The sequence below is a fragment of the Eptesicus fuscus genome, chromosome 18 (assembly GCF_027574615.1).
Source record: "Eptesicus fuscus isolate TK198812 chromosome 18, DD_ASM_mEF_20220401, whole genome shotgun sequence".
NCBI classification, from domain to species: domain Eukaryota; kingdom Metazoa; phylum Chordata; class Mammalia; order Chiroptera; family Vespertilionidae; genus Eptesicus; species Eptesicus fuscus.
In genome coordinates, this window is record NC_072490.1 from 410,523 (window position 1) to 434,333 (window position 23,811).

At 41.3% G+C, this 23,811-nt stretch overlaps 1 protein-coding gene across 1 annotated transcript in view; it reads right to left on the minus strand.

Annotated features, from left to right (window-relative positions):
- Nucleotides 1-21,993, minus strand: part of SETD2 (SET domain containing 2, histone lysine methyltransferase) — a 53,811-nt gene extending 31,818 nt beyond the window's left edge. Inside the window, exons 1-10 of the mRNA XM_054708108.1 lie at nt 17,680-21,993; nt 15,483-15,614; nt 13,168-13,296; nt 9,895-10,018; nt 8,799-8,876; nt 6,898-6,995; nt 4,813-4,939; nt 3,187-3,321; nt 2,294-2,413; nt 240-902 (exon numbers count right to left, since the gene is read on the minus strand). Coding sequence (XP_054564083.1) covers nt 240-902; nt 2,294-2,413; nt 3,187-3,321; nt 4,813-4,939; nt 6,898-6,995; nt 8,799-8,876; nt 9,895-10,018; nt 13,168-13,296; nt 15,483-15,614; nt 17,680-21,449 — 5,376 coding nt within the window. The 5' untranslated portion in view covers nt 21,450-21,993. The remainder of the gene's footprint in view (nt 1-239; nt 903-2,293; nt 2,414-3,186; nt 3,322-4,812; nt 4,940-6,897; nt 6,996-8,798; nt 8,877-9,894; nt 10,019-13,167; nt 13,297-15,482; nt 15,615-17,679) is intronic.
- Nucleotides 21,994-23,811: the final 1,818 nt, after the last annotated feature.

A 23,811-nucleotide genomic window follows, 5' to 3' on the forward strand; every position in this document is an offset into this window, starting at 1 on the left:
CTGTTGTGACACACTTCTCTAAATGAGAAAAAGGGGATATTTGTATATTAGTTTAGCTGGTATATCTCTTGCCAAGGTTTAAAATATGTTTGAGACATTTATAATTAGCTGATAGTAAGATAGTATTCTATTTCTCAAAAATACATGTATAGCTAGAAAAGTAGATAATTCTACTTAGAGTTTGTGCAACTCTAAACTTGAGTAATTCAGGTTAAAATGAACAAAAAATTTTTTCTTACCTTTAGGTCTTTCCAACTATCAAGGAGCTTGGTGGCCAAATCACTGATATCGACGGTTTTATCCGGCTGCTCCTGGCTCCGCTCACTCTCCACATCAGACACACCCTCCTCTTCATCTTGGGATGGCGTTTCCTCAGCAATATGCTCTTCTAGCTTCGCGCCGCTGCTCTCTTTCGGCTCTATTTCGACGTCAGCCTCGGGTTCGGGGGTGGGTAGCTTACTGGCCTCCCCAGCAATTTCACTATCAACTTTAGATTCAGGCAGCTGTTGTGTGAGTAGCTGCTGTGACTGTAACTCTTCCTCTTCTTCTACAGGGAGGGTTTCTAACTGGTCATGGTCCTCTTTGCCATCTTTGCCTTCTAGCTCGCTGGTGGCATCCGAGATGGCACTGTCCATGCTGTTTTCGCTGATAATTTTAAGTCTGCGGAACATGAGCTTCTTGGGGGTGTCTGTGTCAGCGTCGGTGCTCAGCTTGGTGGAAGGATCAGGCGTGTTGAGTGGGGTGTGAGCCCGGGACGTGTTCTCACTAGAATACCCATCTCCTTCGCTCAACTGAGGAACAGCAGTCTTGGTCTGAGACCAGCGTTGAATGATTGGAAGTACTTTGCTTTCTTCCAACATATTTTTAGTAGGAATAGGTAAGTGTTCCAAAGTCTTTATAATCTGATTAAACACAATAAAAAAAAAAATCACATCACTTTGTACACCTGGTTTTTCAAACCTCTGGATGGGGCCAGATCATTTCTGCAGGAGCAGTGGGTTTTTTTGATTTGTTCTTTGTTTTTTTTACTGTCTTATTAAATTAAGACCTAAGTCTCTATAATCACAAAAGGATTCAAATGTCATAATAACATTTATCTATCAAAGGGAAGGAAAACTTTCAATAAGATTCATCAGCAAAAATAACATGTACAGCAAGTGACTGCTCACATCATCAAATAGGAGTGATTCATATTAATATTCCCCACCTGGTTAGATTTTAAAAAATATTTAAACTACCAGACGTCACCTTGGGTATCTTTTTGTAAAAAGTTTCCCAAGTGACTGTGATACAGTGTGGGAACTATGCAACCATGTACAGTTAAATGATGTCTCACAGAGACACAAAAAACTGCAAATACTTACCTCTTTAGCCTTGGATAAACCCAGGAAAGAGAGACTCTTCATTCAGAAATAACCACCCCTCCCACTCTAAATACAAGAGTTTTCTCAAGTACAGCCTGCACTGTAGTTCTACCAAAACCCTACGGTTTCCCCAAATTCCACTTCCTGCCAAATCTCCTGGGAGAAGAATGAAGGCAAAGACAATCACTTATTTGCCCACTTTTTTTTTTTTATGATTAAAAGGAACTACATTTAAACCACGTTAGATATATTATTTATTTCATGGGAAGGTATAAATCACAACCCCACTAACAATGCTACCAACGAACTTTTACCTAGATCTTTTAAAACACTCATTTACTCCTCAAAATGTTCTTACTCTTGTCATCCAGAATTCAGTTCCTCACTAATTTTTTTAGAGCCTCAGAAGTGAGCTCATATGGCTCCTATCTTTTAAATCTATGGTTTTAGTGCCCTGTCTGGTGTGGCTCAGTGGATAAAGCATCAGCCTGTGGACTGAAGGGTCCAGGTTCGATTCCGTCAAGGGCACATGCCAGGGTTGTGGGCTTGATCTCCAGTAGGGGGTGTGCAGGAGGCAGCTGATCAATAATTATCTCTTATCATTGATGTCTCCATCTCTCTCTCTCCCTTTCCCTTCCTCTCTGAAATCAATAAAAATATTAAAAAAAAAAACATTAAAAAATATGGTTTTAGCAACAAATGGGATTTTTCACTTAACTATGATATTATATCTTGCTCTCCCAGTTCCCTTAAACTCACTACTAGAGAAGTATATGTCAAGGTTATAGTTGGGATGACACTGGGATGATAAAAATACTTCCCACCAGCAGTAAGTGCTATGCTAAATTCATTGTCTCTGACAGTACCGCATCCCGTCCACCTCGGCAACAAGTGGTGTTAAGAATCAGGAGCGCTGACGGTGAACTCACCTCCTCCTGAAGCTTCCGGTTGCTCTCCCGGCCGTCCCCCAGCTCCGCCATCCAGATCCACAGCAAGGACAGCCCATGGCGCTCCAGAAAGGACTTCAGGCGCGACTGGGAGTGAGTGTTCTTTCATGGCGGCAGGAAGCAGGGTGCGGGGTGTTGGGGGGTGGGGTGGGGTTGGGGAGAAGAACACCAGACAGAATGTTAAAGAGGGCCCACAGAGAAAACTGAAGCTTTTGGTTATAGTATTCCAAAAAAACTAGAAACTACTTTAACTCAACTAGAACTATGTAACTGAAAAATTGCTTTTAAGTAAGAGATTATAATCTTTTTTGATACCCAAAATATATCCAGTCAACCTTTACTTTATTAAAGTAGAAAATTACATAAACATTAATATGTTATTTACAATGAAATCCAATTCTAAAGGATTAAGAAAAAGCTTACATTCACCATTTTTGTTGAAAAAGCTAAAACTATACAGATAAACTGGAGTAAATGAGATTATTATTAAAATTTCTTGCTTTGAGATCCTGCAGTTAAAATGGCTTTGTTATACTCATACCCACGGGGGAGACCGTCTAGCCCTCCGTCCACCTACCACAGCAAAGGAACACATCAAGTATCATGAACTGTTGCACAAAAACTCACCATGTTCTGATTAAAGAGAGAAAGCAAGTAGGATCTACTAACAGACTAAATTACGCTGAACTCTCCAGCCATTTTTAAGAATACATGCTTTCCAAGTCATGCAGAACTCACATATCCATTTTTAAAATAAGAGAAATTCTTCTCATCAGAATTAGTCCTTCTTCATTCATTTATTCTGAACTGTAGTTTAAATGTCCCACATCAAATTCAGAAATAGAAAATAAATTAATAAATATCAAAGTGCTCACCTGGATGAGCTTGAGACAGGTAAGTTTCTGTTCCAAAGTTTCAATTCTAACCATGAGCCGAGATAAGCTGAGCACCTGGTTTTTATCCGAGAGGCCCTCCCCATTCTCCATCAGCGCTTCTAGCTCTCCATCCACCTACCACAGCAAAGGAAAACGTCTGGTTATAAAACAGCAGTGACCCATGCACCAAGAGGTCACCCTTTTGACTCCCAGTCAGGGCACATGCATGGGTTGCGGGCTCAATCCTCAGTAGGGGGCATGCAGGAGGCAGCCATCAATGCTGATGTTTCTCCTTGTTCCTTATTTAAGGGCTTATTGTGAGAACTAAACGAGTTATTATGTCAGGTGCTTAGAAGAGTGCTTGGCATACAGTTGCGCTCTGTATGTTCTCGGAAAAAAGAGCTGAAGCACACACAATACTTAGTTTAAAGAGCTTTCTTTCCTATTAGATGGTAGAAACATGGGTGTTTATTAAAAACTTTCCCCTTTTTTTGCATTTTTAAAATGGCATTTTTCAAAGCTTCCTGCTATCTATGTCTTCTTATAGAATTCAGTTTCTTCATAATTAATTATCTTCAATTAATTTGGGCTTAATGACATAATCTTGAAACATTATACTTTTATCTACTCCCCCATGTTGGCTGCTGTCTCCTCATCTAAACCCTAAGATTGACATCATTTATGATTCCTAACCGTATCCTATATAATAAAGAGCTAATATGCTAATGACCATCCAGACGACATTCTGGATGACCGTCTGGATGACCTTCGGATGAAGCCAGGGCTGCGAGGGCCGAGCCCCTTGCACAAATTTCGTGCATTGGGCCTCTAGTTGGTTCTTAACAAACGTAGGAATGAGCGAACTGCAAAAGGTCCCAGTGGGATGTGCTAACTAACCTCCCTAGCCCCCAGGCCCTTCTCCTAGCCCCCCACTAGGATTCACAGGCCTGGAGACGGGACCAGAAATATGCAGGTGGTTATGAGGCTAAGAAACACTGCTCTGAAAAAGGCATCTTCAGAGAAGGGAGGGGGAATTTACAAAAACAACAATAACACAAAGACTCTGTCCCAGTTATGAGCCCCTGTAAGTAACAAGATACCTCCTGCCTTCAGTAGTGACTCAGGTGAGCTGGGGTAGAAGAAGGCTATCACCTGCTGTTCTAATGTATTAAATGAAAAGACCATGTGAGACCATTTCTTTCTCACTCTTAGGTTGCCTGTTACCTCTCAAAACTCACATCACATTCCAGAGAGGGTTTTCAGAGATTTTAAGAACACCTGTAAGTTTGAGAGGTCCAAACAAACAGACCAACGTGAAAGATCAGGGCTACAGAGCAGCCTCACTGAACTAACAGAGAAACATTTCCATTTTACTTAGGATTAGGAGTGTTACCGCCTCTAAAAAATCATTAGCCCATGTGTTTTCAAGATGACTTCAAGCGTATCCAATTCTAATGTCTGTGATCCTGAAATAAAAACAGCAATCACTCATTCTTCTTTTCCATGATTATCTCACCTGATCCTGAATTTCTCTGGTTGTAGTTCTGATTTTTCAAACTTCAATCAGAAAAGCTACCTTCCTTAAAATGTCTATGGTGAAATTTGGAAAAAAGCCAGAACACTTACTGAATCTTTCTTACGGGATCGTTCCTTCTTCATTTTCCCTCCTGCTGCTCGAATGCTGACTCTGTTCTCCCCTCCCAGGTAACCCCGGCAATTAGCTGACCCACAAAAACATTTCTGCGCTTCTTTTCTGTTCAAAGAGCACGGAAAAAAGTCAGTATGTGAAAGGAAACCATATAAAAATGCTGACAATATAATAATTACAAGAGAGAAGTCAATAAAGCCTAAAGAAAAAAAAAATTATTTTGAGACTCCAAAAAAACCTGACACTGCCCTAAACTGGTTTGGCTCAGTGGATAGAACGTCGGCCTGCGGACTCAAGGGTCCCAGGTTCGATTCTGGTTAAGGGCATGTACCTTGGTTGCGGGCACATCCCCACCCCAGTGGGGGGTGTGCAGGAGGCAGCTGATCGATGTTTCTCATTGATGTTTCTAACTCTCCCTCTCCCTTCCTCTCTGTGAAAAATCAATAAAATATATTTTTTAAAATTAAAAAAAACAAAACCTGATACTATCCAATGCCTGAAAGTTGCTCTTAAAATATTTATTTTTTCCAATCTTTCTTTATTAGCTAGACAAAACTAGCCAAGAGGTTAATTAGTAATTTATTTTATAAAAGTACCTACTAATATATTAAAGTAAGAGCTCATATACATATTTGGACTAAGAACAAAATTGCTGAAATAGTTCAATATCTATTACTTACATGTAAATATTTAACAGGCACATAGAACTAAATGTATTATTATAAAAATATGTATAGAGGACTGTACAAACAAAACCAATGCCCAGACACATTAGAAATGGTGATACTGTTCATTATACTTCATTTATTAGCTGAAATAACATCTATAAAGAACTTCCTCTCATCAAATATTTGGTTAAACCTGAAGTAGAATTCACTTGAAAAGGCTGGATAAATGCTTTCTTTCTTTTTTAATTCTTAAAATTCATTTTCAAAGTCATGAATTGGTTCTCATCAATTATGATGAGTGCAATTTTATTTTCAAAGTACTATTAATATTTAAGGATTCTACATAATGTGTTTCAAACTGCTGCAGTTGTTACCCTATTGATGCTTAAGTGTTAATAGGAACTCTCCCACTTCTGGTAAGTGACAGCCTATTTGAGCTAGCTCCTGAGCCCCTTTGACTTGACCCTCCTAATCTTCTATAATAATAAAAAAAGTGTAATATGCTAATTAGACCAGACGTCCTTCCGGATGACCTTCCGGACAAAGCCAGGGCTTTGAGGGAAGCCCGGGTCCCAGGTGCCAGAGGGAAGCTGGTGCATGCAGCTGGAGGAAGGAAGGCCTACTCTTGCATGAATTTCGTGCATTGGGCCTCTAGTCTTATAAAAATAGTAAAAGCATAATATGCTAATTAGACCGGATGTCCTTCTGGACAAAGCCGGAGCTGCAAGGGAAGCCCAGGTCCTGGGTGCCAGCAGCCAGAGGGAAGCCGGTGCCGGCAGCTGGGGGAAGGAAGGCCTACTCTTGCACGAGTTTCATGCACCGGGCCTCTAGCATTTTATAACTGGCTTCCTGGTACAAGATAGTCCAGCATCACCTTGTTCAATTCCTGTTTTAAGCTTGAAATCAGCTTGCTCCAAGGAAACATGGTCCTTGTTAGTGGGATTTTGTAAAACCACCATGTAGATGCTTGGGGTATTCATTGCTACTTCATTACTTATTGATTTTGGTAAACAAAACTAGGTAACAAATTTTTTTTCAAAGTACAATATGGCATAGATGAAACAAGTTTAAGCATGAGTTGATAAGTGATAAATGACGAATTAGAGATGAACTGTACTATCCTCTTTACACACACACTGTTGACATTTCTATAATTAAAATCTTTAAATTACATTAGAAACATAATTATATATGAAGTATGAAGTTCAGAGAAAATTATGCTGTTCATGCACAATATCCTTTAATGGCCAAAAGTACCATACAGCAGGAAAACACACAAAACCCTAAGTCCACTGTAGATGAGAGCTGGTAACAGAGGTGACTGCTCAGCAGCTCACATCAGTTTCCTATCTCTGCATCTGAACAGCCTCCTTCCCCAGAGAGAACCACACTCACCCGTATCTCTGGAACTGGTAGTCAAACGTCAGCTCTGAGCCTGAAGGAACCAGTTTGGTGGTGAAAAACCCAACCCTCAGCTGTCCATTCACAGTCCACTGAGATGTTGTTTGTAAAAGAAAAGAAATTAGTTTTAAAAAAGAAATCTTTTTTAAAGATTATCATTATCAACCTTAATTATGCATGTTCCTCTTTAGAAGATAAAGGCTTTTCCAAATAGATAATTGGGGAACTTTTTTCTTTAAATAAACTAACATATTAAAGTGCTACTCTTATTTCATGAACTACCAGATTGAATATCATCTATAATTTGTATCTAATAAAAGTAACTGTACTTTAACTCATTTTGATACGCGAATTTCCATAGTAAAGATTCGCTTGTACTAGAGATAGGCAAATAGGGAATGCTTGGTGTCACTGAGTATCACAGGCAAATTTACATGATGTGAAAAGTAATTATGTTCTAAGATAAGATGGGGTATGGAACCAGGGGGAAATGATGCCAAAAGTTGACCTTCATGAAGCAGTGGTCACACTGCTGAGTGTAGAGAGGGAGGAAACATCGAACAGATGTATAAAACTCAAGAATTAAAATGGGGTTAGTACACAGGAGTTAGGCCTTGTAGTTCCAGATCACTTGCGATGGAAGTCGACTGCAGAGCGCCTTTGCAGACCATCTGAACAGGTTACTGATGAAAAAACCCAGACTTAGAAAGATGAAGGGACACCATGCAGTTGGAATCTCACCGCCAGACATGTGGTTGCCAGCTGCTGGCAAAACTGGGCCAGAACTGTGGGCTGAGTAATTTCAGACCAGTGCTTCCTATTCATGATATGGCTCAACTTTCAGAAAGAGTCATATTTAAGGTCGAGTAGCGCAAACATCAAAGGTAAAAAATACCCCGGATTCAAAACCACTATTTCAATATGAGAGGGGACCATTGGGATCTATTTTTCCTAGGGAGTGGATCCATAGTTTTCTTATCCTAAAAAGAACCAAAGTTCTAATCTATTTATATATTTTAAATCTAAATTCAAAACACAAATGAGGCATATCCAAGGTGACAAATCCACTGGTGAATGGATTTAGCAAGTGCCAGCTCTGTGCCAGGCACAGCACGTGCTGAGGAGAAGCAGGGTGTCCACATGCACACCACACAAACCCCTCGCCTGTGGCCACTTGGCTCTTGATTGCATCATTAAAACGGTAAAATCTGGAACCTGGATAGGAGCTGACCCAGTTGGTATGGCTCAGTGGTTGAGTGTCGACCAAGGAACCAAGAGGTCACTGGTTTGATTCCCAGTCAGGGCACATGCAAGGGTTGCAGGCTTAATCCCCAGTGGGGGGCGTGCAGGAGGCAGCTGACTGATGTTTCTCTCTCATTGGTATTTCTCTCTATCCCTCTCCCTTCCTCCCTCTAAAAATCAATAAAAACATTTTTAAAAATTTGAATAGTGCACACACACTGGACTCCATAAAAATCAAAATTTAGTTTTGTATTTTGGCAACTCTGAAATAGTATCTAAAATTTATGGGCAAAGAGTGGTGAGAATTAAATGCAACAGGAGTTTTCTGGACCAAATACTAGACCAAAAAGACAGATGTTAAAATTTGAATAAAGTCTTTAGACTAGGTAACAGTTAACAGTATATCCTGTATTATGGTTATGTACAATGTACATTTGGAGAAGCTTAACTGAAGGATGGTATGAGAACTCTGTAATATCTCAGCACCATTTATTATTTCATAACCTAAACTTACTTCAAAATAAAAACTTTAACAACAGAGTAGAAAAAAATGATTTAAAAATAGAAGTCTTGGGTACTTTTGATACAACCTGAAATGGTCAGAATAGCAATCTTAAATAAATACCCCAAACTCTAAATCTATCTCAACTTACTTTTTGAGTCTCACAGTTTGGTTCACAGCTATGATTCATAAAACGAGAGCAATTTCCTTTCTGAGTGGCATCTATTATCTAGGGAAAGGATAAAATAAGAGTTACAAATGAGATATTACCATGTAAGGTCTTGCATTTTGCAAAGGAAAGGCATCAGGCAAATTTAAATCCCATCCCAACCCCTTTCCTTTAGAAAACACTCTCATACCACTTCATACTTCCAAGTGGAGACCACGTCCTCTGAAGATCTGCTGACGATAAACATTTACCCACAGACAAAATTACCTCCTCCTCTATCATCTTCTCGTTACTCTGAGCTACTTACCTTCGACTGTATTCCAGTCTCGCTTCGTGTGTGTGACTATGTTCTCAAGTGCATGCTATGCCAGTGCCACAGCTCTCAGACCGGCGGAGCTGAGTGCCTGCACCCTCGTTCCTGGGTCTATCCCCAGAGTTAGATGCAGCAGACCCTGGAGTCCATCTCTAGGATTTGCATTTCCAGACTGAATACAGAGGCAAAGATGAGAATCTACCCCAATTCTATTAAGCCAGATATTAAAGAGATTTGTAAAAAAAAAAAAAAAGTCAATATGCGGGCTTATTACTTTGAAAAGGTCTAATAAATATCAGCTTTAATTTTTAATATAATAAATATTGACAAATATAACCCACAAAAACAAAAGCTCTTTGGGGCCCTGACCGGATGGCTCAGTGGATAGAGCGTCGGCCTGCGGACTGAAGGGTCCCAGGTTTGATTCTGGTCAAGGGCATGTACCTTGGTTACGGGCACATCCCCAGTGGGGGGTATGCAGGAGCCAGCTGATCGATGTTTCTCTCTCATTGATGTTTCTAGCTCTCTATCCCTCTCCCTTCCTCTCTGTAAAAAATCAATAAAATATGTTTTTTTAAAAAAGCTCTTTGGGGTGGGGGGTGTCACTGGTAATTGTGAAAAGTTTTAACATGGCCCGGCCAGTGTGGTTCAGTGGTGGAGCGCTGACCTACGAACCAGGCGATCAGTCCATTTTTATCAATGACCCTTTTGAATTCAGCAAGTTCCAGCCCTGCTTCAAAGCTCGCACACACGCATGCTGCTCACCTCATCATTCTTCAGGGCCATGAAGTAGTAGTGGATGTTTTTGTTCCGTGCGTACTCCTTCACCCGGGCTTTGAACTCTTTATGATCGAGAACCTCACCACAGTATTCCAGGACAAAGGTGTTCCTGGAAAAAGAAAAGGACAGCAGTTCCTGCCTAGGAACACATTCTTACATGGAAAACACATATGTCCAAGCAAAATTAATGCATTTACAGAAATATCCCACAGTGGGTAAAATTGGTATTGCACAAGACATAAGTAAAAATATATGTAAAGTACCTAGCATCTACTCCAGGTTAATTTCCTCCTTCCTAATACTTTTAAGAATGTTGACTCTAAGATGCTTTTACAATTTATACATAGTGCCAAGATGCATATCCTTATTCTAACTAGATATTAAAACAAACTTGCAACTCTGGTTTACATTATCATGAAAAAAAAGCTTCATAGTCAGAAACACCTCTGAAGAAATCAGGAGGCACTGAAAAACCAGAGACTTTATGTTGAAGGAAAATAGAAGGCAACTTAAATATAGCAGCCCTTCTACTGCCTTTACCCTCTAAGGCAGTGGTTCTCAACCTTTCCAATGCCGCAACCCTTTCATACAGTTCCTCATGTGGTGGTGACCCCCAACCATAAAATTATTTTCATTGCTACTTCATAACTGTAATTTTGCTACTGTTAATGAATCGTAATGTAAATATCTGTGTTTCCCGATGGTCTTAGGCGACCCACAGGTTGAGAACCGCTGCTGTAGAGCCTAAGACCATCGGAAAACAGGTATTTACATTACGATTCATTAACAGTAGCAAAATTAGTTATGAAGTAGCAACGAAAATAATTTTATGGTTGGGGGTCACCACCACATGAGGAACTGTATGAAAGGGTCGCGGCGTTAGGAAGGTTGAGAACCACTGCTCTAAGGTTTCTAACAATGTCAAAGGTCAAATATGCTGTTTCTGCCCTGCCCGGTCTGGCACAGAGGTTAGTGTGTCATCCTGATTCCTGGTCAAGGGCACGGACCTCAGCTGCAGGTTCGGATCCCCAGCCCTGATCAGGGCGCATACGGAAGGCAACCAATCGATGTGTCTCTCTCACATCAATGTTTCTCTCTCTCTGTCTCCCCCCACCCCTCTACCTCCCTTCCACTTTCTCTAAAAAAAAAAAATAAAAATAAAATGGAAAAATGTCCTCAGGTGAGGATTTTTTAAAATGCTGTTTCTATGGCTGCATTCTCTTTAAGTTTTCTCGAGCATTTATCAATAATAATTATTAATTTCTCTCCTTGGCTTCTTTCAGGTACTTTCTACCCTTGATTGTTCTTTCCTTGCTTATTTTATTCTCTATTGAAATATTAAATTCTATTTCTTCCCCCTTCCTTTTATTCTATAAAAGCTCATTCCCATCAGTGACTTCATGTATTACTACCTCCATATAGTCAAATGCTTCTCTATGCTTTGGTCACAAGTTACCCGGAACTGACTGACCTGGAAGTCTTGTCTTACCCCTTCAAAATGAATATGCCCTAGCTCTAACCAGAGATTTTATCTTTTTGTTGTTGTTGTGTTGTTAATCCTCACCCAAGGATATAGTTTTCCATTGATTTTTAGGGGGAGTGGAAGAGAGGGAAAGACAGAGAGAAACCGGCTAGGGCTAACCAGAGATTTTTAAAATGTAAAAATGTAAATCCTTTCTATTTGTTTACAACATATTGATGTAATCAGTGAACTTATTAAAGAAATTAATTGCCACGAGCATGTGCCCTTGGCCGGAATCGAACCCGGGACCTTTCATTCCACAGTCTGACGCTTTATCCACTGAGCCAAGCTGGCTAGGGCTCATTGTTGCCTTTAAAGACTTGAAGGAGTTCAGTGAACAGACCTCATTAAGCCAGGAGCAATATCACACTTAGACAAAGATTGACTAAAAATTAAGAATCTGCCCTGGCTGGTTGGGCTCAGTGGATAGAACATCGGCCTGCGGACTGAAGGGACCCAGGTTCAATTCCTGTCAGGGTACATGCTTGGGTTGCGGGCTCGGTCCCCAGTAGGGGGCGTGCAGGAGGCAGCCGATTTATGATTCTGTCTCATCATTGATGTTTCTATCTCCCTCTCCCTTCCTCTCTGAAATCAATAAAAATATATTAACAAGAAAAAAAGAAGAATCATTGTCTCTGCCATTAGGGTCTTTTTTTTTTTTTAATTGTTTAATTGTATTTATTGCTTTGAGAGAGAGAGAGAGAGAGAGAGAGAGAGAGAGAGAGAGAGAAAGAGAGAGAGAAAGAGAGAGAGAGAGAGAGAGAGAGAGAGAGAGAGAGAGAGATTTGTTGTTCCACTTATTTATGCATTCACTGGTTAATTCTTGTATGTGCCCTGACTGGGGATTGAACCTGCAACCTTGGTGTATCAAGGCGATGCTCTCACCAACTGAGCTACCCAGCCAGGGCACATGCCATTAGGGTCTTAATCTCTCTGTCAGGCAGTTTGATATTACTCTTTTTCCTTTTGGTTGTTTGTATTTGAGACAGCTTTTCTAAGAATCACAAATTAGTTTAGCCAGTTTGAAGGCCTGCACTATATGCTTTCACAGTGACCCTGAAATCAATAAAAATATATTTTTTAAAAAGAAATAAACACATATAACCTGTATATACTTAACTTTAAAAGAAAAAGGCGTAAGAATATTTTAGTATGTGATGTGTGAGGACATGTTTAAAGGAAATACTGAATGTGGTAGGAAAGAAAGTGAACTTTTTACTGCATTCCATATAAAAAGTTTACATGAGTCAGGTGGGAGGCAGCACACAAATGTTTACCGAGTGTCTGTAAGTATGCTTGAATCCTCTGCCTCAATGTCCTCAGACACTCCCTTCTACGTACTCTGACCCAAAATCAGTTTTATATAAACTAATGCATTCTGTTCTTACTCCTTTTTACCTTTATACAATTTCACAGGAATTTTGGGGATCTATAGCCAATACTTCAGCAATTATTTGGAATTAAAAGAAACATAACTATTAGACAAAAAAGGACCTGCTTAGTTCAAATGACAAAATGTCCTTCTTTTATATGTGTGTGTGTGTAGAAGAGGCGTTCCCCTACCCACCCCTACACACACAAGTGGATTTTTTTTTACATACTAGCTACTAAGTGACCATTCTGTACAATAATCATTATTAAACGTCAGTGTAATAGACAAATTATTTTCCTACAAAGTCTCTCATCAACTTCAACGCCACGAAAATGCGGTGGAAGGTGATGAAAACGTTACTTACGAAGGAAGGTCTTTGGCAGCTCTCAGGCCCCAGCCTTTCTTCTCTGTGAGTATGACTTCCACATCTGCATGCTGTTTTCTCTGAAATCGTCTATTGGAACAATGGTCCCCATTTGGACACCGCGAAGAACTGAGAAATGAAGAACGTTAATTCTTCAGCAGCACAAGAACCAGACCGTCTGCCGCGCACACAGCACATCCCTCTCTGTGGCACCGTCAGCCATGTTGGCAGACCCCCCGGTGGGCCTTCCTCGGTAACCCTTTCCGCCACGAAGGGATCCTCACAACTGGGAGTCTGCATCGATCCTCCACCAGAGGGTGCCCACAACAGTCCTGTCACCTCGTCATCACCCCCTCTGGTGTCTAGGATACACTCCCAGGCGTGCTCCTGACAACTCTGCAGGGCTCATTTAGTTCCCATCAGTGCGCCCTCTCTTACATTCCACTCCCATCATCATTAATTTGATCTTCTGAAGTAGCTAACTGATCTACATTTAAGAGAAACTAAAGCCACCAATTATCATCCTTGTTCAGAGTAAACACAATATAAAGTGGCAAGTCTACTCCCCATGTATACTAGATAAAAGTAATAAATTCTCAGTAGTCCCAAACTGGTAGAAACAAAGGTTTAAACACTGAGTAAGGCCCTAACCGGTTTGGCTCAGTGGATAGAGCGTCGGCCTGCGGACTGAAAGGTCCCAGGTTCGATTCCGGTCAAGGGCACGTACCATGGTTGCAGGCACATCCCCAGGAGGGGGTGTGCAGGAGGCAGCTGATCGATGTTTCTCTCTCATCGATATTTCTAACTCTCTATCCTTCTCCCTTCCTCTCTGTAAAAAATCAATAAAATATATTTTTAAATAAATAAATAACTACTACTGAGTAAGGCTAAAATAGAAATTACCAATCACTTCCAATACATTATTTTTTATCAAACTAATAGTAAACATTTTCATAGATGTTCAAAGGATGAAGATTCACTTTAGAGTGAGGTAGTGAAGGAAAGCTTCCAGAGGGAGCAGGATTCAAGCAGAGCCTCTAATGATACGTAGGACATGGACAGTAAGGAAAACCAGAGCCACAACTGCAGTGCCTGCCTGTGTGCAGAAACAGGAAGCAAGACCCATGAGCGGAAACAGAGCTAAGGAGCTAAGGATAACTGATCAGCAAGGTGCGCTGCTGGAAGACGGGAAGGAAGGTTGTTGCTTTACTATGAAGGGCTCTGAATACCAGGCTCAATCTGAACGTAATCCCAAGGACTCCCAAAAGTGTGAGTATGGGAGTAACATGGAGAAAACAATTCCGCACTTCATTCCTATCAGCAAGGCTGGCGAGAAAAGCCGGCAGACTGCAGAGACAAGGGCAGCAGTGCCAAGTTCAGGAACAGGATTCATTCTACATCTCTTCTTCGTACATGTATACCGCCATCCTACTTTTAGCGTAGGTAAAGAATACTAAAAATGCTCTCTCTCCTTTACTTTTACAGTATCTATGTTTTATTTTTATAACATTGTAACTTGAGCAAAACAAAAAACTTAGCCTTGAGAGAAAACATTCATTAGCACTAAAAATAAGGTAACCACCACCATAAATCACCTTCAATAGTCTCATGTTAAAAAAAATTTATCACACATTTTTAATGTACAGATATTCACTATTTATTTATTAAAATATAGAAGCAAGTGTCTACTAATAGAAGGTTAATACTTAGGGTTTAACTATGAATAGAATACTTAAGGCAGCTAAGGGAAAAATTTAGGCAGGCCCTTTACATATGGCTCTGAATAGGTCTTCAAAGCATTTTATTAAGTGTGTGTATGGTGGGGGCGCAGGGGAAGAGAACAAGCATTTTAAAAGTAGATACAGTAAGATTTAATTTCTGTACATAAAAAGAGTAAGTATTTACCTATGTTGACTTAGACATGAAACTTACCTAGAAAGACTACAAAGAGAGACTGCGGTTTGGGAAAGAAATACATTTTATTTTATGAATTTTCAAAATAATAGGGTTTTATCTCATTTTACAGTAAAACCTAACGAATAATACTTACCTCTCAAGACATGAACATTTTAAGAAATAAAAGGAGACTGGATAAGAATTAGTATTACATTATTAGCATTTTAGGGCTACTTTACAGAGCACTTACAATGTGTACTATAATGCAAAATATAAGGGAAAGAGATTTATTGCTTATAAACACTCAACAAAAGATAGAAGGAAAAAGGTTAAATTTTACTCTTCACTAGTAATTCTTCTTAGTATTTCGAGACATTTAATAGAGGCTGAACAAAAGCAAAGCCTTCCCTGTCCCTTACCATTCGATCATGAGGAGACGGTTCAGGCAGTCCTCCCCACATGCAACTTCCCCCTGAGCCCTTTCCTCTTTAGACAGGGGTGCACACTCGCACTGCATTCGCTTAATATCCCGATGGGATTTATTCTTCTTCCTATTGAGTAAAATTTTATCAACACTGGTTAAACAAATCTCCTGGCAATGATACAGCATACACAATCAAATAATGTGCTAAATCTCATTAGCTTCACATTGAATGATTCTGGTTAAGCCAATCATTCAAAAGGAAGAAAACATCTAATCACTAGAATTTGTGATACTGGAACGCTACAAATTGTTTTGCAAAAAAGATGAGAGGCAACCTTAACCCTGGCAGACGGGACAAGGGGTGAGTTCAAGTCTATCACTTTGTACTCAGCCCTTATTCAGGTCAGCTAAGCCTGGGATTTTGTGCAATTTCAAATGTTAATATTCACATTTGGCTCATGAGAAAAACTGGAAAACCCATTAGTACCAAATAGTGACATTGCCAATTAAAGACAGTTTATTTTTTAAAAATATATTTTATTGATTTTTTAGAGAGGAAGGAAGAGGGTAGAGTTAGAAACATCAAAGAGAGAGAAACATCGATCAGCTGCCTCCTGCACACTCCCTACTGGGTATGTGCCCACAACCAAGGTACATGCCCTTGACCGGAATCGAACCTGGGACCCTTGAGTCCGCAGGCCGACGCTTGATCCACTGAGCCAAACCGGTCAGTGGATAGAGCGTCGGCCTGCGGACTCAAGGGTCCCAGGTTCGATTCCGATCAAGGGCATGTACCTTGGTTGTGGGCATATCCCCAGTAGGGGGTGTGCAGGAGGCAGCTGATCGATGTTTCTAACTCTCTATCCCTCTCTCTTCCTCTCTGTAAAAAATCAATAAAATATATTTTAAAAAAAAGTATCAGCTGATATACAGGCTGAGGAAGAAGGGGAGTTGCTAAAAAAAAAAAAGTTTTAAATCAAATCTTTCAGAGAATCTTTCAGCAACATCACATTTAAACAAATTCTACTTAAAATAAAAATGAATTTTAAAAAGAATTTAAACCTCATTTGCAAATAAACGTAAATGAATATAACTGTAGGAAGCCCTTTACAGAGAGGCGGGGGAAGGGGGGATGGGGAGTTATTTTTAATAGAAAAAAATTTCTGATGGGACATAACTTTACAATGAGGTCTTTTATCTTAAACACAATAAAAAATAAAGCCCTGGCCAGTTTGGATAGAGTGTTGCCCTGTGAACTGAAGGGTCCCAGGTTCGATTCTGATCAGGGACACATGCCTGGATTGCGGGCTCCATCCCCAATAGGGGGCGTGCAAGGAGGCAGCCGATCAATGATTCTCTCTCATCATTGATGTTTCTAGCCCCCCTTCCCTCTCCCTTCCTCTCTGAAATCAATAAAAATATATTATAAAAAAATAAAAATAAAAATTCCTCATAAAAAAAAAAGTTGAAAACTTAATGGGATGGCAAGGTTAAACTAGAGGAGAAATTCCCCTAAGGAGAAAGTGGGTAGTTAGAAGACTACAGATTTTTCTTAAAAGGCAGATTTAGCATATATTTCTATTGGGAAAATGGGATTAGTGCTAGGGGTGAAAGAAAGCATATGAGAAGCTCTGGAGCCAGTAGAGGAATATGTTTTCATTACTCCTATTCTCATTATACCTTGCTTCATGCTAGGGATTTGTGGTAAACCATTTTACCATTTACTTCTAAAACATGTTACACTATTACCAAATTTAACCTATTAACAATAGACTAAAAAGCCTGACAAATCCATATTCTATCCTAGTTCCAGCTGTACGAAGTAAAGATACTTCATTCTGAACCTTTTTGAAAAGTAGACGGAAAAAATCGAACTTAACTACTTCTTCTCTAAGAGTAGACTATTTTAGTACAATTTGGTTTCATTTTCTGCCACAGTTTCACATGTAAAAGGAATTTTTAAAAAACTAGCTGGCCTAAATTATACTTCTAGAACTAAAAGGTAATGAGACAAAAAAGAAAATGAGACACCCCTCCGGGGAGGGGGGATCAAATAAATAAACACACGTTTTAGATTTTTCTATTTATATTTTATCATGCAATTACATTTCCTACAATTAAGGTCATATATTCTGAATTGTTGAAAACTAATGTTCTAAAGAGGTTAAAATGTGCCAGATTATGATGTTTACCTTTCTGTTAAATAAACGTTTTCTTCAATCAGATCGAAGTAACAAGGCATCTTCCCCTGCTTGGCACATTCCTTCCATCGCTGGGGGTCTCGGAAGTCCTCCATGACGCAGGAAGGCCCGGCCAGCGCGGAGCCTGGGGGCACTGCAGTCTCGCACAGCTGTGCCTCCACTCTCACCTTCTTTCTGTCCTGAAGCTCACCATCACTTTCAGAATCACTCTCCAATTCCTGCCTCCTTTTTTTCGGAGGCCCTCTATCTTTCATATCATTTTTTTCTAAGTTTTTTGAAAGAACTTTCTTTTCACTTATAGCTAACGAGTCCTTAACGGAATTGCTGCTTATTTCAGGGGCTTGCACTGACCCCTTGTCCTGCTGCAGGGACGGAAAGAATTGACCAGACTGGCTTGAAAACTGCGATCCTACCCGACGGTCCCAGTTCTCTTCCTCTTCACGGTCATCTGTTAAGGAATCTGGGACCTGACCTTGAATCCGATCATACACAGCCCCAGGTCCAGGTCTACCTGCTGACCGTGGGTCCCAGTAGCCATTGCCTTGCCAGCAACTCCGTGCCCCACCATACTGCTCTGTGCCCTGCTGGTACTTGTGTCCACCGCGGGCTCCATAGCTGCTGTCTGGCTGCTGGTACGTGGTAGTAGGCTTTTCTTGCGGAGAGAAGTCCCACCCCATGTTTCTGAGCTCTTCCGATGAATGCAAGCCATCCACTCGGGAGATCTCGTAAGAGGAAGAAAAATTCAACTCTGTTCTTCCCAGTCTACTATCTGGCCTCTCCGGGAAAGGGGTCTGTTGCCGACACTTACTTTGAACATCTTCAAAATCCTCAGAATAAAGCGGCAGCTCCTCTTGCCTGGAGGCTACTTTGGCCCTCACTGTTTCTTCAAAACTTGGATGACCTCCAGGGTCTGACTTGACATCAGAATGACTTGTACTATCCACTCCATCGCTCTGCGGATGAGCGATTTCAGCCAGGTGGTTATCCGTCTGTCTTCTGCTCGTCTGTGTAAAGCACACGTCTGAGCCCTTCTCTGGGCCTTTATGGAGGAAGAGCTTCTCAGCTGGAGGGCAGGCTTTACCTGCCATGCTCTCACACTTGTCCTCAGATGGACGTCTCCTCGACTCCGATCTCTCGTCCTCCCAGTGGTCAGGACAGTGTCGGTAGCTGTGACTGCTCCGAGAAGAGCACGGGCTTGTTTCTTCCCCGGGCAAAGTCGAATTCTTGGGCACAACCACCACGGACTGAAGACGGTTCCTGGGAATGCTGCTGTCGTCGGAATCCGTCTCCTCTGAGTCGCTGTCATCACTTGAACTTGCAGAGGAACCAGAATATTCTTCGTGAAGAGTAGACACGATCTCTGAGGCATGACCACTGCTGTCACATTTTAAGGTATATGTCATATACTCGCTGTCTTCCGTGGTTAAATTCAACTCACAAGAAGAAAAGACAACTTCTGAATCATCAGAAGTGTGCTCATGTCCCCTTCTTCCTTCTCCATCTAAAGGGATTTCTGGTCTTCCTCTTTCATCAGGCAACGTGCTATTCCCTTCCTCTCGAGCCTCACGCAAACATTTCCCAGATAACCCATGATTAAGCCTGTTTTCCCAGGAAGCAACCCCCCTACCTAAGTCAGGAAGGCCACTGCCTACTTCCATCATGTCTTCTCCATGCTTCGAAAACTCTGCGCTTTTACTCTTCAGTACGGCACCAAAAACTGGAGAGGGGTCCTCTCCACATTGCAAGAGAGCGAAATTGTCCACTGTTATTCCCAGTGGAAGACTCTGAAGAGATGAAGCAATGCCTGAACTCTCTATAGGTTGATATAAATCATCAAAATGATTAACAGAAGCTGAACTAGTGCTACCAGCACGCTTATATTCCTTGCATGCAAATGCCGAGTGCGCATCTGTCAGACTTCTAGCATCACAGGTGACTGTCTTTGCCTTCCAATGCACATTCCTGAAGCTATCGGAGGAGGTCTTCCCTGCGGAGGGCTCCGTGCCCTCAGCTGCAGAATGGCACAAGGAAGGGCTGTTGTCATTTGAAGCACAACACTCGTCTGAATCTTTGGTTTTACAGCTAGAAACTCTCATATCAACTGGCTCTTTAACTACCGTTTTGCAATAATCAGTCATAACTGGCACACACACGAGTTTATCTTGGTGTGGTGACACCGGAGGCTCTGTTTCTCTAAATGGGCTTTCTGCCTTACTACACTGCATGCAAGTATCACCCAAGTCTTTTTCTTTACAACTGTCAGTATTCTGAAATCCATTTGATGAAAGCACACATGCTTTGACCAAAGAGGATACCTCCGATCCAGTCACACTCTCATCTGAAGACATGAAGACAGTGTCAGTTTTAGAAGTGCAAAATGTTACCAAATCAGATTCTGTGTCAGGAGATCCATTTATATTTAATTCCATGGAACGGTAACTTCTTAATTGATCATTCTTCACTTTAGATAAAGAATCTAATTCCTTAATACTATCATGGCTTTGATGTCCTATAAATTCAGATTTAAAAACAGGCGATTCTTCTAGCTTTTTAAAAGGTGGTGAATCATTTAATCGATTTGATAGAGGAGGAGAGCCCGTCTTTTCTCTTTCAGGAAGTTTACTAATCATTCTGACTTCACTACCCTTTGAACAATGAGTCTGTAAACTAAAAGAATGAGAGTGTTTGATTTCCTCAGTTAATTCTGCACAACAGAAAGAATTTTTTGATTTATCAGATTTGGATATAGATTTTGAAGGAGCAGATTTATAACGGGAAGCACTGTTTTCGTGCTTGGAATATGATGACCCCCGTCGGAATCCCAGTTCATTAAGGGGAGAACAACACCTTTTCATAGCTTCATTTTCTGAAGTCCTTCTGGATTCTCTTTCTGGTTTTGAAGAATACTTCCCTCTTTTCTCCATCTCTGAGGAAGGCTCAGTTCTGCAGTCCCGATCGGATTTAGAATAGGATGAAGATGTCCTTAGGTCTCTGTAAGAGGAGGAATGAGACGAGGTTCGCCTTAAGTATGTCTTTTTATACTCATCTTCAGAATCAGAACTCTCTCGGGCCCTGTTATCTGTATACGGCCGAGAATAACGTGCCCTCTCTCGATAAGGGGAACGGTAGCGCCGGTCAGAGTCGTAATAATGGGATCGTTCTGACCGAGAATAAGATAAGCCAGTTCTAGAGCCTCTGTCAGATCTAGAACGAGATCTGCTTCGCCTTCGCTCTCTCTCTGATCTACATCGGGAGGATGTATACCGAGTATCTCTTTCAAGTTTTGAGTAACTAAAGTATTTATCATCTCTTTCTGTTTTAGATCGTGAAGATTTCCCTAAATCCTCACTTTTTAAAGGTGCTAAGCTCTTTTTTGAATCTCTTTCCTTTTCAATGCTTGCTGGACATTTTAAATCATGTGATCTCTGACTTGAGGAAGTCCGGACAGAATCTTCATCAGATTCTGAACCAAGAAAGGTGCCTTCAGATTGTGAGAATTTCTTCTTAGAACCTGTTCTTTTAGAGCTCAGAGTCCTCTTAGAACTATCTGGAATTTCTTCCTCCTTCCCAATATGGGAGTCTTCTTTTTGTGAGGGAAGGTTTGCTTGCTCATTCCAGTTCTGAGTTATGTGTTCTTCTGAACTGTCAGACACAGGGTCCTGCTTAGGGTCCACTTCTGAAGATTCTGGTTCAATTGCAGCTGGTGGGTCCTTCAAGGCTCTACCTGCTCCATCGGCCGGTGCTGTCATCAGAACCATCATTGGCGGGTGTGGCAAGGCCACTGGCTCGGTTACTGGTGCTGGTGGTGAAGGTAGTGTGGCTTGGGGAGGTGGAGGCGGTGGAGGAGGTGGAGATGACGGTGGTGAGTCTCCAGTTGTTGATTCTGCGATGACTGCTGGTAATGGTACTGTGGGGGGAGGTGCCGTCACTGGTGTGGCTGTAGCTAGCAGTGGCCTGGATGTTACATGAAGCAGATGCTTCTTAAAATGAATTTTTCCCAATTCTACCCTTGATTTTGGTGGGGAAGAGTCTTCTGCAGTAGGTAAGGTCTCACCAATGTCCACTTTAATTTTAGGGGTCAAGTCTACTTGAAGAGGTACAGCTGGGGAGGTGGGAGTATCACTTGGCTTGTCATTGCCCAGTGCAGTCAGAAACCTGTTCGGCAAAGTTTTCTTTGTAAGGCTGAAGCTGAATGACACCTTCTGTCGTCCCTGTTCCTCCAAATTAACTTTTGTCTTGGTGCCTTTGGGCAAAAACCGACTAGAAGCAACACCTTTGAACACCGGTCCTTTGATGAAACCTGTTTTCTGCACATTTTCAATCTTTGCCTATAAATGAACAAAACAAGCAGTTACTACTATAATAAAGTTACTTTCAAATGGCTATCATCACAGTTGTAAATGTCAGGGAAACTAAGTCTTTTTTTAAAATGACAAACAGTATAACTTTCAATAAGTACTTTAGTATTATTTTTTCTTTATTGATTAAGGTATTACATATGTGTCCTTAGCCCCCCATTGCCCCCCTCCACCCCCACCCCCCGCTCATGCCCTCACCGCCCTGGTGTCTGTGTCCATTGGTTAGGCTTGTATGCATGGATACAAGTCCTCTGGTTGATCTCTCCCCATTACCCCCAACCTCCCCTACCTTTCCTCTGAGGTTTGATGGTCTGATTGATGCTTCTCTGTCTCTGGTTCTGTTTTTGTTCATCAGTTTAAGTTGTTCATTATATTCCACAAATGAGTGAGATCATGTGATATTTATCTTTCTCTGACTGACTTATTTAGCTTAGCATAATGCTCTCCAGGTCCATCCATGCTGTTGCAAATGGTAGCAGTTCCTTCCTTTTTACAGCAGCATAGTATTCCATTCTGTAGATGTACCATGGTTTTTTAATCCACTCATCTGCTGATGGGCACTTAGGCTGTTTCCAAATCTTAGCTATGGTAAATTGTGCTGCTATGCACAAAGGGGTGCATATATCCTTTGTGATTGGTGTTTCTAGTTTCTTGGGATATATTCCTAGAAGTGGGATCACTGGGTCAAATGGGAGTTCCATTTTAGTTTGTCTGTTTTTTAGGAAACTCCATACTGTTCTCCACAGTGCTGCACTAGTCTGCATCCCCACCAGCAGTGCACAAGGAGTACTTTAGTATTTTTAAAAATTAACCTTTTGCACTCGGATGTCGAGTGTGATTCGACACGGTTAGCATTGGTAGCAGGAATCGAGAAAAAAGCGAGTGCAAAGGGTTAAAAACATACTCCAAAATTTGGAGAATACTAAAGCCCTGAGTACCCACCTGTATTCCACAACCCAATCCTCCCACCTCACTCACTGTACAGACTAAGTTAACCAAAGGAGGCCTTCCTGCCTCTCTGCCCCTCACCCTCCGCACACCATCACTCTCTGCCTAGGCCCAACGCATCAGGCCACGCTGATGTGCAGTCTGATCCTACTGCCTGGGAGACAACTACAAAGTATAATCTAAGACTTCTCCCTCCATTATTTGCCAAACCACCAAAGGAAAGTTAAATGCATAACCTAGGGTGTAGCGTAGAACTTCAGAAAAATCGACAACCAACTCAAGCCTAAATTAAAGATGGACGTTGCCATCTGCAGCCTTCTTCTAACAGATGGTCTCTAGTCAACTCTGGCTATTTAATAGAATAGTTTTCCCCCAACCTGGTAAAATCTAAAACCAGCTTGCAACATTACACAGTAACCATCCAAGCAGGAAGTGTCTTCACATGCATTCCCACCGAGCAGTCTTCACATACTCATAAAAACAGATTCCACTTTGCAAAGTAAGTCTTACGTGGGGGCTCAATACGTAACACAAGGTAGAACTCTCTCTAGCCGGCCGGTGTGGCTCAGTGGTTGAGTCAACCCATGCACCAGGAAGTCCCGGTTCAATTCCTGGTCGGGGCACATGCCCAGGTTTTGGGCTTGATCCCCAGAAGAGGGTGGGGGGAGGCAGCTGATCGATGTTTCTCTCTCCCTCCTTCTTTCTCTAAAAGTCAGTAACATATTTTTTAAAAAAAGAAAAGAAACTGTCTCCAGAGCTCCCAGCTTCCTTCACCTTGCCTAAGGCTCTGGAATTGCTAACATTTAACAACCATTTT